Below are 14,263 nucleotides of genomic sequence, written 5' to 3' on the forward strand. Positions count from 1 at the left end.
GTCAAATTTTATTTAATTTTTTTTTAAGTCCACTTTTTCTCCTTCTTATCTAATCATGGTAACTCATTCATTTTATAAGAATCCATGCTATAGAACAGTAATACAGCACACTGTTTCCAATTTGCCAGGCTCTTTTATATTTGTGAATGGAAAAGAGGAGTTATCCTAACTAACTTAATAAGATTTGAAAACTTACTAAGGGTCGTTAAACACACTTTTGACATCCAAAAATATGATTGATGCCTCAAGAATACTGAGGACAAAATTCTATGAAATTAAAAAAAAAAAAAATTTATTATTACATTTTAATTTTAAAATTGTGAGTTCATGAGAATTCAGTAACTGTCCATTTTATAATTTGGATAAAGATCAAAAATCATTTTTTATTTTCTTACTTATTCAATTTTAGTTTTTCCATAATCTATAACACTATGGTATTGGATTGTCAATTTAATAATTGTTTTGAGTTTCGAAGACAAGATTTGAAATTTTACAAAATTGTAAACAAGGTGTTTCTTTTCCACAATACTCGCAATCTCGGTCAACAAACACGTGGGAGAGGCCAAAACGCTGGACGGTCCAGCGATTTCAAAAAACGCCGAACGGGTTCTGCATGTAAAATCGTTTTTTTTTTTAATTTGTTAAAAAATAGTATTTTTTAATAATTAATTAACTTTTTTCTTTTTAGTAATTTCCCCTTAGGTAATGTCTTAAAACATCGTGTCAGCCGTTCATCGTGATTCCCGCAGATTTACACGTCATCCACGGTTTTTGTGACATTAAGTTGGAAACTTTTTTCTAGAGATTCCCATTTACTAAAATCTAAATTGCTTTTCTAGAAAAACAGCCTATCTCAACCGTATGTTTAACATACTTTTCTCCATGATCATCAAACCTTTTGTATCTTAACCGTATGTGCAGGATAACGTCAACTAAAGTTAAGATCAGCGTACCTTCTCCGTCTCCGTTTCGAGACAAGACGACCTTTTTATTTTTTATTTTTTTATTTTTCGATTCTATCTTAAATTCGTAGAAATCAAGGAATTAAAAAAAAAAGAGGTGTGGATTTTCAGATTCCCTCCATTTTTTTTTCCTTTATAAGCATGAAAAATTCGAAAACTTGAATTTCAAATCGCTCAAAGTCACTGGATCGGATTCTATTTCTGCATAGATCAAAAGAATTTTTTGATTTCTGATAAATTTTATAGATTTGCAGGTGAAAATCGGTTGATTTCTGATAAATTTTATAGATTTACAGGTGTTTTTGATCTTGTTTATAATGGATTCCTTGGCGGCTCAGCGTTGCAAACGTAAAGGAACCTTTCCATGGCAGTGTAGTGAGAAGGCTACGCCAGGAAAATCTTTATGTGAAAAGCATCTGTTGCAGAGGGACCGGAACCGACAGAAGATTAAAGAGCAGAAAATAGCAGAACGGATGAAAATTTCTGGAAAAATCGCGGATGGAGATGTTTCAGAAGAGAAGATCGTTCGTCGAAGAGCCGAGGATGGAAAATCGAGAGGTTTGAAGAGAAAGAAGAATCGTGATGATGAAGAAGAAGATGATGAATACACGAGTGACGAACGAAGGATTGTTACGGTTCCGAAGAAGAGAGGGCGTAAACCTAAGGATCGGCGCCATGGAAATGGATCTGGTGATGAAGCAAGCGAAAAGCAGACTTCTTTCTGTAAGATTGAGAGACGAAATCGCGTTATAGATGAGAGAAGCAAGTTCTCCAATGAGGGTTTGAAGGATTCTGGCGAAAAAAAAATGAATTTCGGTAAATCTTCTGAGGAATCCGTCGATAGGCAAAGGATTTTCGGCAAAATTATGAATAACAGAGGCGAAAAACATTTAAGTTCAAGTAAATCATTGGTGGAATCCGGCAAAGTTCAGAGGATTTCTGGCAAAAATAAGGAGGATTTTGGCTTCGAAGAGAGAAAATCCATTGGCAAGAGAAAAACGATTTCTGTAAATGGGATGTCGAAGATGGGCTCATCATCGGTGAGGATTTTTTTCCCCAATTCAGAAATTATCTCGCTTTTTTCCCCGACTTTCTACAAAATTTTCTTCTTTAATAAATAATAATGTTTAAATATTATATTGGGTCATTGATATTGTTTTTCTTTGACCTCCGGCGTAGATTAGCAAAGATGGGACTCCGTTACGTGTCACTTTTTAATTGTCTGGTATCCTGTTTTGGGTAAAAACACTTTTAAGACTTGATTTCTAGCTTTAGCGAAACTTGTAGAAGGGGCTTTAACTTATTTTCAAGTAGCAAAAATAGTACGAGTAGAAACTTGGCAGAAGGATTTCATTCCACCTACGAAACCCTTCGTTCATTCTCTATTCCCTTTTGAGGAGAAGCTCATTCACCTTGTATTTTTCCAAATGGCATCCAGAAGAGCCTTCTGTGAGGATGCCCACATTCCCAGAAGGAAACGTAGTAAGATTAGTGGGAAGGAGACCACTCTCAATGGTCTAGGGGAAAGCACAAACATTACATCCCCATTAGATATTTCTTTAGAATTGAGATGCCCAAGAAAGGGAAGTAACAATAATTGGTGTTGTTCAGCTATGGTTGTGCCTGGCAAAGCCTTTTGTGAGCAGCATTGCTCATCTGAACTAAAGGTCTATGTCCGTCGTAGGAGACGAAGTCGAATTACTGACGAGGGAATACCCATTGAAGAAGGTGGTCGGGCTGAGGTGGCTTTGGATGGAAAGGAGGAGACAACCATAGAGGGCAAGATGGTTGGTGGTGACAAAGGAAGCATTGGACCAAAGAGGATGACTGTTTCTGGTTATGGAAAATTGGGAGGTAAGAAGAAGGGTTGTGTAAACATGGAGAATGTGAATGAAAAGGAGTGCGATGTGAGCAGGATTTGTACAAAGAGAGGGAGGGAATTTTACTATAGGAAGGGATGCGATGATTGGTGTTTTGATGGGTTGGCACATGAGAAGCAGAATTCCTGTTTGGATAATCAGGAAAAAGCAATGGGTCGGAATAAAATCATGAAGATTGGATTGGTAGTGACTTCTTTTGCCCTTATTTTGTTGTTTTATTTGTTTTTCATTGGTAAACTGTGCTGATGATTTACTGTGGTGGTAGTGTTTATTGGTGTGTAAGGGAGTAAAGACTTTGGTACCTTACTTAATTAGTCTTCTCTGGAAGGATCATGGAGTTTCTTTTAGTGAACAACAAAGAAATACAATTGGTAGGTGTTGTTCCCTTTTGAGAGAGAACTGATAGCTTAATTAGCTGAAAGAAAAGGGTGGACTGGCATTTATTTTATTGACAATAGGAACTTTATCCCTTTGTAGTTTTAAGGTTCATATGGTAGAGTGTATAGTGGCTTTATCTGCTCATATTCTGTTATTTTTGTGACCTTATTCTAGAAACTTGCTTAAAGGGAAAAATTGTTAATGGGAAAAAAACACTGTATTGCTACATCCTTTACAAGGTAAGGGGCGAATACAATTGATTTTGGAAAATGATTTTATGATTTTGGTATACAAGTGGTGTTTAGTATTGTTTATAAATGATGATTTGTATGACATCGCTCTTGATTAAACAATGTCTTGATATGACCAACATTGTAACACACGATGTTCACTTTGCAGGAAAAGGGGACCTGCCTTGATGCTGAAGGGAAGGGGAAAGAATCTGAGGATCCTAGCAACGGCACATGTAGTTTAGTAGGCCAACAGCAGAGGAACTTAAGGATCCGAAAGGAGAGACTAAGGAAGGAAGATGCAGCGGTGGGATTAGGGGTGAGTATAATGTAATATAGGGCTTTGGTCCATAGGCCATAGCGCAGTTGATTAACATATTGCAACCTCAAGTCCAGCTCACCCACAAAAAAAGTGTATAGTGTAATTTATAATTTTAATTTGGAATGGCTTCAACGCTTCATTTGCATGACTAGAAATCTTATGGTCTATTGTGTTTTTGATTATTCATTGGTAACTGTCTACTTTTTTTTCCTTTACTTATGTTTTTTTCGTCATGATTATTACCACTGCCATCATTATCATTACTATTTTGGATAGAAACAGTGTTTTCAAACATTTTGTTTTTGATAGGTTAAGTGTGAAGGCGTCCATGTTACTACCTCAAGTAGACTTTAAAAACTCATTGAGGTGTCACCTTCCATATTTTCCAACATGAATATGTGGGTTAGACACTTCGTTGGCCTACAGAGTGCCTCATGCTTGCAGCATTAAGCTAATGACTACACATTTTTTAGAGAAGTACTAAAAATAAAATAAAAGAAGAAAATCCATAAGCTAAGGGAAAATATAAAAACTGAACTTTTTTGATAAAAAACATTGATCCATTTCACATATAGAAAGAGTTGTTTTTATATTATGTTGCTATAAATAACTTATTATTAGTTAATTAAGTATTACGGTGAAAACAAGATAACATTAAATATGTTAATCGCCAAACTTGCCATAACTTGCATATGCATGTATGGTTCTAACCTCTATACAAGGCATTAAAATAAGTGTGAAAGGCGTGTTTTCCTTCTCCGAATCATATTGCTAATTTGAATACTTCACAAACTTTTATGGTATCTAATAGGTCATAAGGCATTTTGGGGAAGCCCTGCCCAAGGCAAGCCTTGAAGCGTGAGCCTCAAACTCCACCTAAAAAAATATAATGTCACTTGCTTATCCCAAAATAAAATAAAATAAAATAAATAGAATGCGATCCTTTAGCTCTTCTTGACATGTGTTGTGTTTTCCTTCTATTATTCATTTTTATTTTTTAAAGCTTGCCTAGCTACCCTAGATATTAGATTTCTTCATGTTTTCTAGTTTTATGTGATTGAGGTGTCAATTTGTCATAGTTCGCTTGTTGTGTTAGTATTTGTTTTAATCTTGGTTTAAAATTTCATATCGTCTTGGAATGAACTCAGCCGAGAGTAGTACAAAACAATCATCTCAAAACATTAAATGTCCTGGGGTTGTCTTGAATGGTTTTGGAACGTCTCGGTCAAGCCAATCTCAAATTTTCTCCTAACCGAGACAATGCCTTCAGACAAAATTTTAAACCTTGGTTTTAATAAGTATATATCAGTAGATATTTGATTTGAGTATCTATGAGGATATTTTCCTAAGCTACCATTTTTCTACCATTTTTTTTTGTTGCAAACCAACTTAGATACTGAAAATCATAGCATTTTGAAAAATTTGAAATTTTTTTTTACGAGAAGTTCTGGATAGATACAAGAAGCACAGAAACTTGGCGATTTTGTTAATTTAATCAACTTTTGGATGGTTTGCATTGTCTCTTTGCTCAACAATCCTAAATATACTTGCTGCCCTGATTAAAATTGCAAAACTACCTGTAATAATAATTTTATTATATCTTGGTGATATATTGGCATTCTTGGTTTGTGAAGGAAAATAATTACAGTGAAAGTCAAGTCTTTTCTTTTAAGCACTCTGTAGTTATGAAGTAACATATATATTATATTCTTGGATTCACATTGGAGATGTATTTCCATTCTAACAAGAAGCTTTTCTTGTAGGATGTTACCGGCAAAAACAAGGAGCCCAGGAGTTTAATGTGTCACCAATGTCAGCGGAATGACAAGGGTGGTGTCGTGTTCTGTTCTTGTTGCGATAGGAAACGTTACTGCTATCCGTGCCTTGAGAAGTGGTAATGAGAACAATCAAAAATAATAATTTCTAATCAGTATTGGCTTCCCTTTGATTGTCTTTATTTTGAAATGTACCATTTCTGTCTGAAATCAAATAGGTACCCAGAAAAAACTAGGGAGGAAATTGAGAATGCATGTCCTTTCTGTTGTGGCAATTGCAATTGCAAAGCATGCTTGCGGACGAATATAGTGGTGGTGCGAGCCTTTAGCATTTTTACTCATATTGTAGCTTTATTTGTTGAAACTTCTTAATGCCAAATATTCCGTATTGTATTTTAACAGGCCAGTACTCAGGAAATGGATCCGAATGTCAAACTTGAACGGCTTCTGTACTTGCTACATAGAGTTCTACCTCTCCTCAGACAAATCCTCTTGGAGCAGAACTCTGAAATTGAGATGGAAGCCAAGATACGAGGTAATCTAGATTTGCATATTCATCCCAATGGATGTTGTGCTTTCTTTCTAGGTTATTTGGTTATGTTCGGCCCCTTGGGCACTACATATCTTTTTCTTCTTCTTTGTTCCTTTAGGAGTTCAACCTGCAGAAGTGGATGTTGCAAGGTCTAAGCTTGGTGAGGATGAGCGTCGATACTGGTATGGTCTAACACTCCTTAATGGTTTGAATGGACATATGTAACTATTTTTTTATGTTCCTGTTTTGACGTACGTTTCATATTTCTGCTTGTGCTGTATTTTGTCGTATCGTAGAATTAGTGAAATGCTTGAAAGGTTGTTGAGTTTGCTGTTTTGTGATTTATATTTCAGTATGGTTTTTTCTTCTTCTGCAATTGTCTTGCTTATAATTACCTGCATGCTAGATTTAGTTTCCCCAATTGATATCGAATAAGCTTATCACATCTTATTAATTGAAAAACGAGGTTTGTGTGGACAGCAAGTTTTGGGAGCCTGGACTCAACTAGTTACCTGGATGATCATTATAATGACGTTGACTTCTGATTTGCAAATGATTGGTCTCTACATAATTTTTAAATACTAAATTATTTGCTAAAAAGTTCGTAAATTTTAATTTTCTAACTTTCAGTAGGTTATGTTAGGAAAATTATTTAGACATCTTGCAAAGTGGAACTGAGTTAAGAGAAAATTCATTTAGAGAAGTAGAAAAAGGTAGGCCATCCTCCTTTTGCAGCTTAGGTTATGGAAATCCTTAACCAATGTTTCAAAAACTGGACCAGCCATGCTTACCAAAAGAGAAAAAAAGAAAGAAAAGAGAAATGAAAAATCGAATCAGCCATTGAATAGAAGTGGCCAGGCTGGGTCAATCTGGTTCATAGTTACCATAAGGTGTAAAGTGGCGTTGCATGTTTGAGTAAGGGTTATGAATCTTGTGCACCCAATGTGTGATACACGCAAGAAATGCAACGAAAAATGTCTCGGGAACTTGTTGATAAACAGCATGCAAATGTATGAACAAGCTGAAACGTATTAGGAAACACAAGGGAGTTATTTATAATGTGAGGAAGGGATATTTTATATATACAACCTAGACAAACAAGAAGTCTCTTGAAAGACTGTATAAAAATGCTATCTGGGGTTAAGAAAAATGGGCCTTCTTCTAAATACAAATTCATCAAAAAATAAACTTTTACAATCTTTGACTAATGAGGATATCTTAAAAGAGCATGCCTTTAATCTTAAAAATCAGGCTAGCCACATCCACTTTCATCCCCTCAAGAATATAGATACTCCTATCCTTCCCTGTTCCCAACAGATTGTTACAGGAAGCGTGACCCAAATAATTTGACATCTAGAAAACAAGGCATGTTCATCCATTTGTTATAAAATCTACCACTCTGCTAGGCATTATACAATGAAGGATCAAATGGTCTACTACCTCCCTAATTCTCTTTCTCATAGAGTAATGTTCCTCAATAATCTTCCCGTGGGAACTCAAGTGGTCCCTGTTAAAATTTTGTTAAAGCATGCTTGAGCAAATATAGAATGCCACTTTGGTAGGAACTGGAGAGTGGCAAGCAAAGGGAAAGGACTGAGTAGCAACTGGATGGATCATCCAATAATAGTATTGAACAAAGAATGCATGATAGGGATTAATTAGAACCTCTAGTAAGGGTTGAACAGTTAGGCACAGACCTTGATTTGGTGGGATGATAATGGAGTGGGTCTCACATGGGAGTTTTTTTTTTTTTTTTTCTGATAAGTGAAAAAGAAAAAAGAAAAAGGGGTCCACATGGGTTGTTTGGGCATTGTGAACAATAGTGGGTAGCTGTATCAGTAGGTATATCTAATTATTAATATTTGTTTCCTCCTTTTTTAATGCCCCAGGGGTAGTTTGATTATTATATTTAGTTTATAAGACATAGGTATGGTTGGATTATCGGACTATATATTTTTATTTTTTTGTTCTTTTACTTTCATCGCATTCATTTATAATGGCACAATTGTAATCATGAACATTGTGCTATGCAACAGTGACAATTGCCATACATCCATTGTTGATTTCCTCAGAAGCTGTCCCAATCCCGACTGTTCTTATGATCTCTGTCTCACGTGTTGTCGGGAACTTAGGGAAGGTCACCAGCCTGGAGGTAATGAAGCAGAATCTTCTCGCAGTCAGTTTGTTGAAAGAGCTCATGGTCAAGGTACTGATGCAAAGCTTGAAACTGGGGCACAAGGGGCATTAACAGAAACAGATTGTACAACGGATATATTGTCCCACTTTCCCGATTGGAGAGCAAATGCTGATGGTAGCATTCCATGCCCTCCGAAAGAGCGCGGTGGTTGTGGTTCTGAGATACTTTCGTTACGGCGTAGCTTCAAAGTTAATTGGGTGGTCAAGCTACTTAAGAATGGCGAAGAAATTACTAGCAATTGTCAGTTCCCAAACAAAAAAATTTCACCAGAGTGTTCTTTCTGCTTTCCTTTCCAGGAGGAGAATGGTAGAGAGAGTCCTGAACTGAGGCAGGCAGCCTATAGGGATAACAGTCATGACAACTTTTTGTACTGTCCAAACGCTGTTGACCTGAGAGATGATGAAATTGAGCATTTCCAAATGCATTGGATGAGAGGTGAACCTGTTGTCGTTAGAAATGTACTTGAAAAGACATCTGGTCTTAGTTGGGAACCAATGGTCATGTGGAGGGCTTTTAGGGAGACAGGTGCTGAAAGCAAGCGTAAAGAGGAGACACGAAATGTGAAGGCCCTTGATTGCTTGGATTGGTGTGAGGTCAGCCTCTGTTATGCTTTATCATTCTCCTCTGTTGCTCAGCAATCTTATGTGTTACCAGTGATGCTCACTAGTTACTCTTTATGTTGGTTAAAAGACTGTTCAAGTAACTTTTATAAATGCTTGCTAGTTCAAGCACACCTAGTAAAACATGCTGCTTTTTTTGGTTTTTTTTTTTACCTTTCTGGTTTCGTTGTGTTAAGATTGTTTTGCAACTTCTCCTGAAATGATGGATTTTGTTCGCTATTCTTGCAATTTGATCATGGATATGACTATGTTCACACTGTTATAAAATTAACATGAATTGCCTTTGATCATCTATGACTAAACAGTAAACTTTACGTATTTTTCTTCATATGATACTCTGTAATTTGTGCTTGGATGGAACTTAACACATAAGCATGGTTGTTTTATTTCTCATACAAGATTTGCTTTTAATAATTTGTCTTCTTGTTGTCCTTTAGGTGGAGATTAACATTCACCAGTTCTTCACAGGCTACTTAAAGGGTCGTATGCACAGGGGTGGGTGGCCTGAGATTTTGAAGCTTAAGGATTGGCCATCGTCAAGTGCATTTGAAGATCGTTTGCCCAGGCATGGTGCTGAATTTATTGCTGCCCTCCCATATAGTGCTTATACTCATCCGAAATCTGGTCTTCTAAATCTTGCTACGAGCCTTCCTGAAAATTGCTTGAAGCCGGACTTAGGACCAAAAACATACGTCGCATATGGATTTTCAGAAGAGCTTGGAAGGGGTGATTCAGTTACAAAGTTGCATTGCGATATGTCTGATGCGGTAAACTTTCACTTTTAAAAGCTTTGCTTCTGCTTGTTTCTTTATGTCAAAGTATCATAGGTACTTGTTCTTTTTTTGAAGTTTATGAAGTTTTTGTTTTCAATCTTATCTTTTTTGAGTAAGATATCTGAAACATTAAAATGTTGTGTAAGATTCTAGGGCTATTGTCTTAGTATTCTCTTTGACAATCACAAGTTTTTTTATTATTCAATGGGGCTCTTGAAGGCTTTTTTTTAAAAAAAGCTTAAGGGGTCATAAGACTAGGAAATCTTCTTTCACCTTACTTGTTCATGGAAGCTCTTAGTCGGATGATATCGAGGGCAGTGTTGAACAGAGATATGCCGGGGATTCAAGGACTTCTTATCTCACATCTCCAGTTCATATATGATGCTCATGTTTTCTTGGATCACTCGGCGAGATAGTTCAACTTTCTTAGTGGGATTATGTGCTGTTTTGAGGCAGTTTCTGGCATTCCGGTTAATTTGAATAAATGCAAAGCTTTTGGGGTAGGCGAAACTCAGAGGGTGGATGTGTTGACCGCGTCCATTGGGTTTAGAGTGGGGGAATTGCAAACATCTTATTTGGGTCTTCCTTTTAGTGTGTCCTACAGAAGTAAAGAAATTTGGGATGTTGTTATTGAAAGAATGAGGAAGAGGTTGAGCTCTCTATTGTCAAAAGCCCCACCTGGATCCTGCTTAGCACTGTTTTTCCTGCCTAGACCATCCAAGCGCCTAGGCCTTACCTGCTTTTAGCAGGGTTTCAAAAACTGAGGTTAAAATATTACTTGTATAAAATAATTTTTTTATAAATTATGTTTTACAGGGTATTTAATCAATTTTAGAACATAAGGGGTTTCTCAAATATTTAGCTAAACTTGTGAGGTGCGTTTATGATTTAAAAAAAATCTAGTCATGTATGCCAAAATTTAGGAAGTATGCACGATTAAAATTACTTCAAAAATAAACTTTTAAAATTTTTAAATAGATAATCATATATTTTCATATTTTACCATTAAATATATTTTAAAGGTCTTTTTGTACTTTAAAATATTAAGGCTATTTCTAAGATAACATAATAAAAGGATATTTATGTTATTTAGGAAACTAAGAACTAACTAATGTCGTTATAGGGTCATGAGATTATAATTTTATTCAGTTTGACTAGGAGGACCTTGATAATAATAAGTTAAATGATAAGGTTAGGGCATTTCTTGTCTTCCAAATTTTGGTGTTAATAAACACTTACTCAGCCTTACCATTTTATAAGTGCAATGATTTGTGAGGGGCATCAAAATACTTCAGTATTTGCGGTTAAATTGTTTTCATTTTTCTTACATATTAGTTGTGTTTAATTACTAGTTTGCTTAGTAGTGGGTAACTTATTATTATCTTGGTAATGACATTTAGATTATTATTATTATTATTATTTTCTCTTATTTGCACGGCCTTTATTATGTATAAAAATTGGAACATTAATTTTTTTTTATCACTTAGGCCCCACCTTGTTCTTTTAACAACGTTGGTTGAGCTCTTGAAAGGCGAGCTATCTTTCTAAAGGGTTGAAAATGACTTTGATAAAGAGCACTGTGGCTTGCATTCCCAATAACTTCCTTTATCTGTTTTCTTTGCCTCGTCACGTGTAACTCAAGATGGACAAGATTTGTCATGACTTTTTTTGGCATGAGAAAGAAATACCATACGGTGTGCTGGAAGTGAATTATATGCCTAATAAACAAGACGGTTTGGATTTAGAAGTTTTGCCCTTATGAACTTGGTGCTTTTGGCAAAGTGGCTTTGGAGATTCAGGGAGGAGGAGTACATTCTTTGGAGGAATGTGGGTTCTTAGAAGTTTAGGGTCCATTAACATGGTTGGAAGAGGGGGGCAACAAAATGTGCTTATACGTGTGGGATGTGGAAAGGGAACTCCCCTCCCTTTATTCCACAAAAAGATGAAATTTAATGTGGGGAGGGGGGAACAAGATCCGTTTTTTGGAAGGCATGTGGTGTGGGGATTTACCCCTTATGGAGCTTTTCCCAGATTTATAAGCGGTGTCTTGAAAGAAGGGAGAAACCAATTGCTTCTTTCTTTTGTGGACAATAGCAGGGAGAGATCGTGGGAATTCGGTATTAGAAGAGATTTTAATGATTGGGAATTAAGAAGTATGGGGCGGGGCCATTATTGGATGCCATTGAGACAACTCCAGTACTTTCAGATTCAAAGGAGTGAAGACTATGGGACGGTTTGAGGCAAGGAGTGTTCTCAATGCTTTCCATGTATATGGCAGGGATGCCAAATACTTCTCACTTGCCATGCATCTTTTATCTGGGAGCTAAGATTCCATCTAAAGTTTTATTCTTTCTATGGTCTGCCATTTTGGGGAGGCTAACCATGATGGATCAATTGATTAAAGGAGGCTTTCAGACACCAAATTGTTGTTTGATGTGTAGGAGTGAAGAGTTGGTTGATCATATTCATATGCATTGTGTAGTTGTCTACCAGGTGTGGTCCCACTTTCTTGGCCTTTTTGGTTTGCTTGATTACTTTCTAAAGTCAATTCGGTAGCTTTTCAAGTCTTGGTTGACTTGGGTAATTCATTTCGAACTTCTAAACATATTTTGTGGAGCCTAATACCTTTGGAAGGGGAGAAAAAGAAGGGTCTTTCAAGGCAAGGAAAAAGCTCCTGAAGAGTGTTCTTTAGGTTATGGGGCTTCCATTCTGTTGGAGCAAGCTAAGTAAATATTTTGATGGGGTATTTTTTGAGGACTTTGTTTTCAAATGGGATTTGATGTGTTTAGATTAGCCCTTAGTTATTTAATTATTAAGCTTTTGCCGTTACTATTTATGTAAGCTTGCACTTATTTATTTATTATTATTTACTTTTGAGGGTTACCTCGGCTTCCGGTTTTTCTCAATAAATTGATACCAATAAAAAACAAGTAAATTTACCTAAACTCATTAACGAGTGTGACAATTTTGAACTAGTAGTAACCTGTTCCATTATATATTGCAGCTCGTTACTATTGTATTCAATATATTGCAAAAGTAAAATCATCCTGCATAGTATAGTTGACATAGAACATGATTATGCTGATCACCTGATAATTCAGCAGAGCTATTTTATGACCTCCAGTTATGAATCTGAGATGTTACTTTTTATTTGTAAAGTTCATAGTTTTATCATTCTAACAGAGTTGCTCCATCTGTTTTTCATTTTCATACTGTTATGTGCTGTATGTATAGGTAAATGTGCTCACACACACATCTGAAGTGAAGATTGCTGCATGGCAACACAACAGCATAAAGAAGTTACGGAAGAAATATGAAGCCCAAGATTCACATGAACTCTATGGTGGGAAAATTGAAGCCTTGGATGAATCCACGAGAAAACAGTCCAAACAACCTTACAAACATGAAGTCATGGGGTCTGAACTTACAGAACATGTGGATCCTGATGAGAGTGGCTCTAGTTTGCTAGAAAAGAGTTTGGAAGAAGAGAAGTTGGATAAATTGCAGTTTGATTCAGAAGGATGTGCCTCTCCCAAACCTGAAACTGGAAGGGAAGAAAGACAACATGTGAATGGTGAAGTTTCTTTATTTCCAAAATCCAAGGATACAGTTGAGAGGGCCTTGCCATTGTCAGATGGTATGGTGTTAGAGGGATTGGATGAACAACAATCTGTTGCAGAAATTCCTGCTTCTCAAATACGAAGAATAGTTAAGCAAGAAGTTGAGGAGAACTCAGTGCTGGAAAAAAATGAGGGAAAGACATGTGAATCAGTTAAGCATGAAGTTGAGGTGAAAGAAAGCTCTTTTATATGCATTTCTGATGCGAAGGATAACTTGTTGCCTGCAGGCCTTGTTCCAGGGGCAAGAACATCAACTCACTCTGGGATGGAAGAAGTCCATGATGTGAAGACAGAAAAAGTTGATGATCTATGCTCTATGTACAATGGACCTAATAATTATGTTTGCATCGTTGACAAGAATCAGCATGTGTCTGAAAGAATGGATCAGGAGTTAAAAACACGAGAAAATGATGTAATCTCCAACAGTCGTACCACTGGAGATTTTTATTGTGGTCGTGGGCTTGAAACTGAAAGTGATTCATGCAATAAAGAGCATGTTCTCCTCCCGATGCTTACAAATGGGAAAGATGGTTTGGCAATTTCAGTTTCAGGTGGTAATGTAGTTAATGCTGGCGAGTCAATGAAGCCAGATGGAATTGCAGCAAATGATAGTTTTCAAAATAAGGATACTTCGACAATTCGAAATGGAGGTGCCGTTTGGGACATTTTTCGTAGGCAGGATGTACCAAAGTTAATTGAGTACTTGCAGAAGCATTGGAAAGAGTTTCGCCATTTTGATAATCTACCTGTTGATTGTGTGAGTACCATTGCTTTTTCTCATACCAAAATATTCATTTTGAGTTAAAACCATTGACTTTTTTTTTGACATTGCTTGCTTCAGGTTTTTCATCCTATTCATGACCAGACCTTTTATTTGAATGAAAAGCATAAGAAGCAATTGAAAGAGGAATTTAGTAAGTGATTGTTTATCGTTACCAAAGTTTTTCCTGTAAAGTTGCACCGTTATTAATAAT

At 36.3% G+C, this 14,263-nt stretch overlaps 1 protein-coding gene across 9 annotated transcripts in view; it reads left to right on the forward strand.

Moving 5' to 3' along the window:
* Positions 1 to 913: 913 nt before the first annotated feature.
* The window catches only part of LOC147407917 (lysine-specific demethylase JMJ27-like), a 38,091-nt gene continuing 24,741 nt past the window's right edge, over positions 914 to 14,263 (forward strand). For 5 of the 9 annotated variants that reach the window (XR_015176930.1, XM_086436696.1, XM_086436702.1 and 2 more), the window contains exons 1-10: positions 1,259 to 2,002; positions 3,620 to 3,769; positions 5,536 to 5,666; positions 5,766 to 5,862; positions 5,950 to 6,082; positions 6,198 to 6,261; positions 8,116 to 8,869; positions 9,334 to 9,663; positions 12,904 to 14,046; positions 14,131 to 14,203. Coding sequence is in view for 8 of the 9 variants with exons in the window: in XM_086436696.1 (XP_086292822.1) it covers positions 1,280 to 2,002; positions 3,620 to 3,769; positions 5,536 to 5,666; positions 5,766 to 5,862; positions 5,950 to 6,082; positions 6,198 to 6,261; positions 8,116 to 8,869; positions 9,334 to 9,663; positions 12,904 to 14,046; positions 14,131 to 14,203 (3,598 nt within the window). In the remaining variant the exon portion in view is untranslated. The other 4 variants (XM_086436700.1, XM_086436699.1, XM_086436698.1 and 1 more) reach the window with 4 other exon arrangements.

The sequence above is a fragment of the Akebia trifoliata genome, chromosome 3 (genome assembly GCF_017979445.1).
Source record: "Akebia trifoliata isolate Shusen 1 chromosome 3, ASM1797944v1, whole genome shotgun sequence".
Lineage (NCBI taxonomy): Eukaryota > Viridiplantae > Streptophyta > Magnoliopsida > Ranunculales > Lardizabalaceae > Akebia > Akebia trifoliata.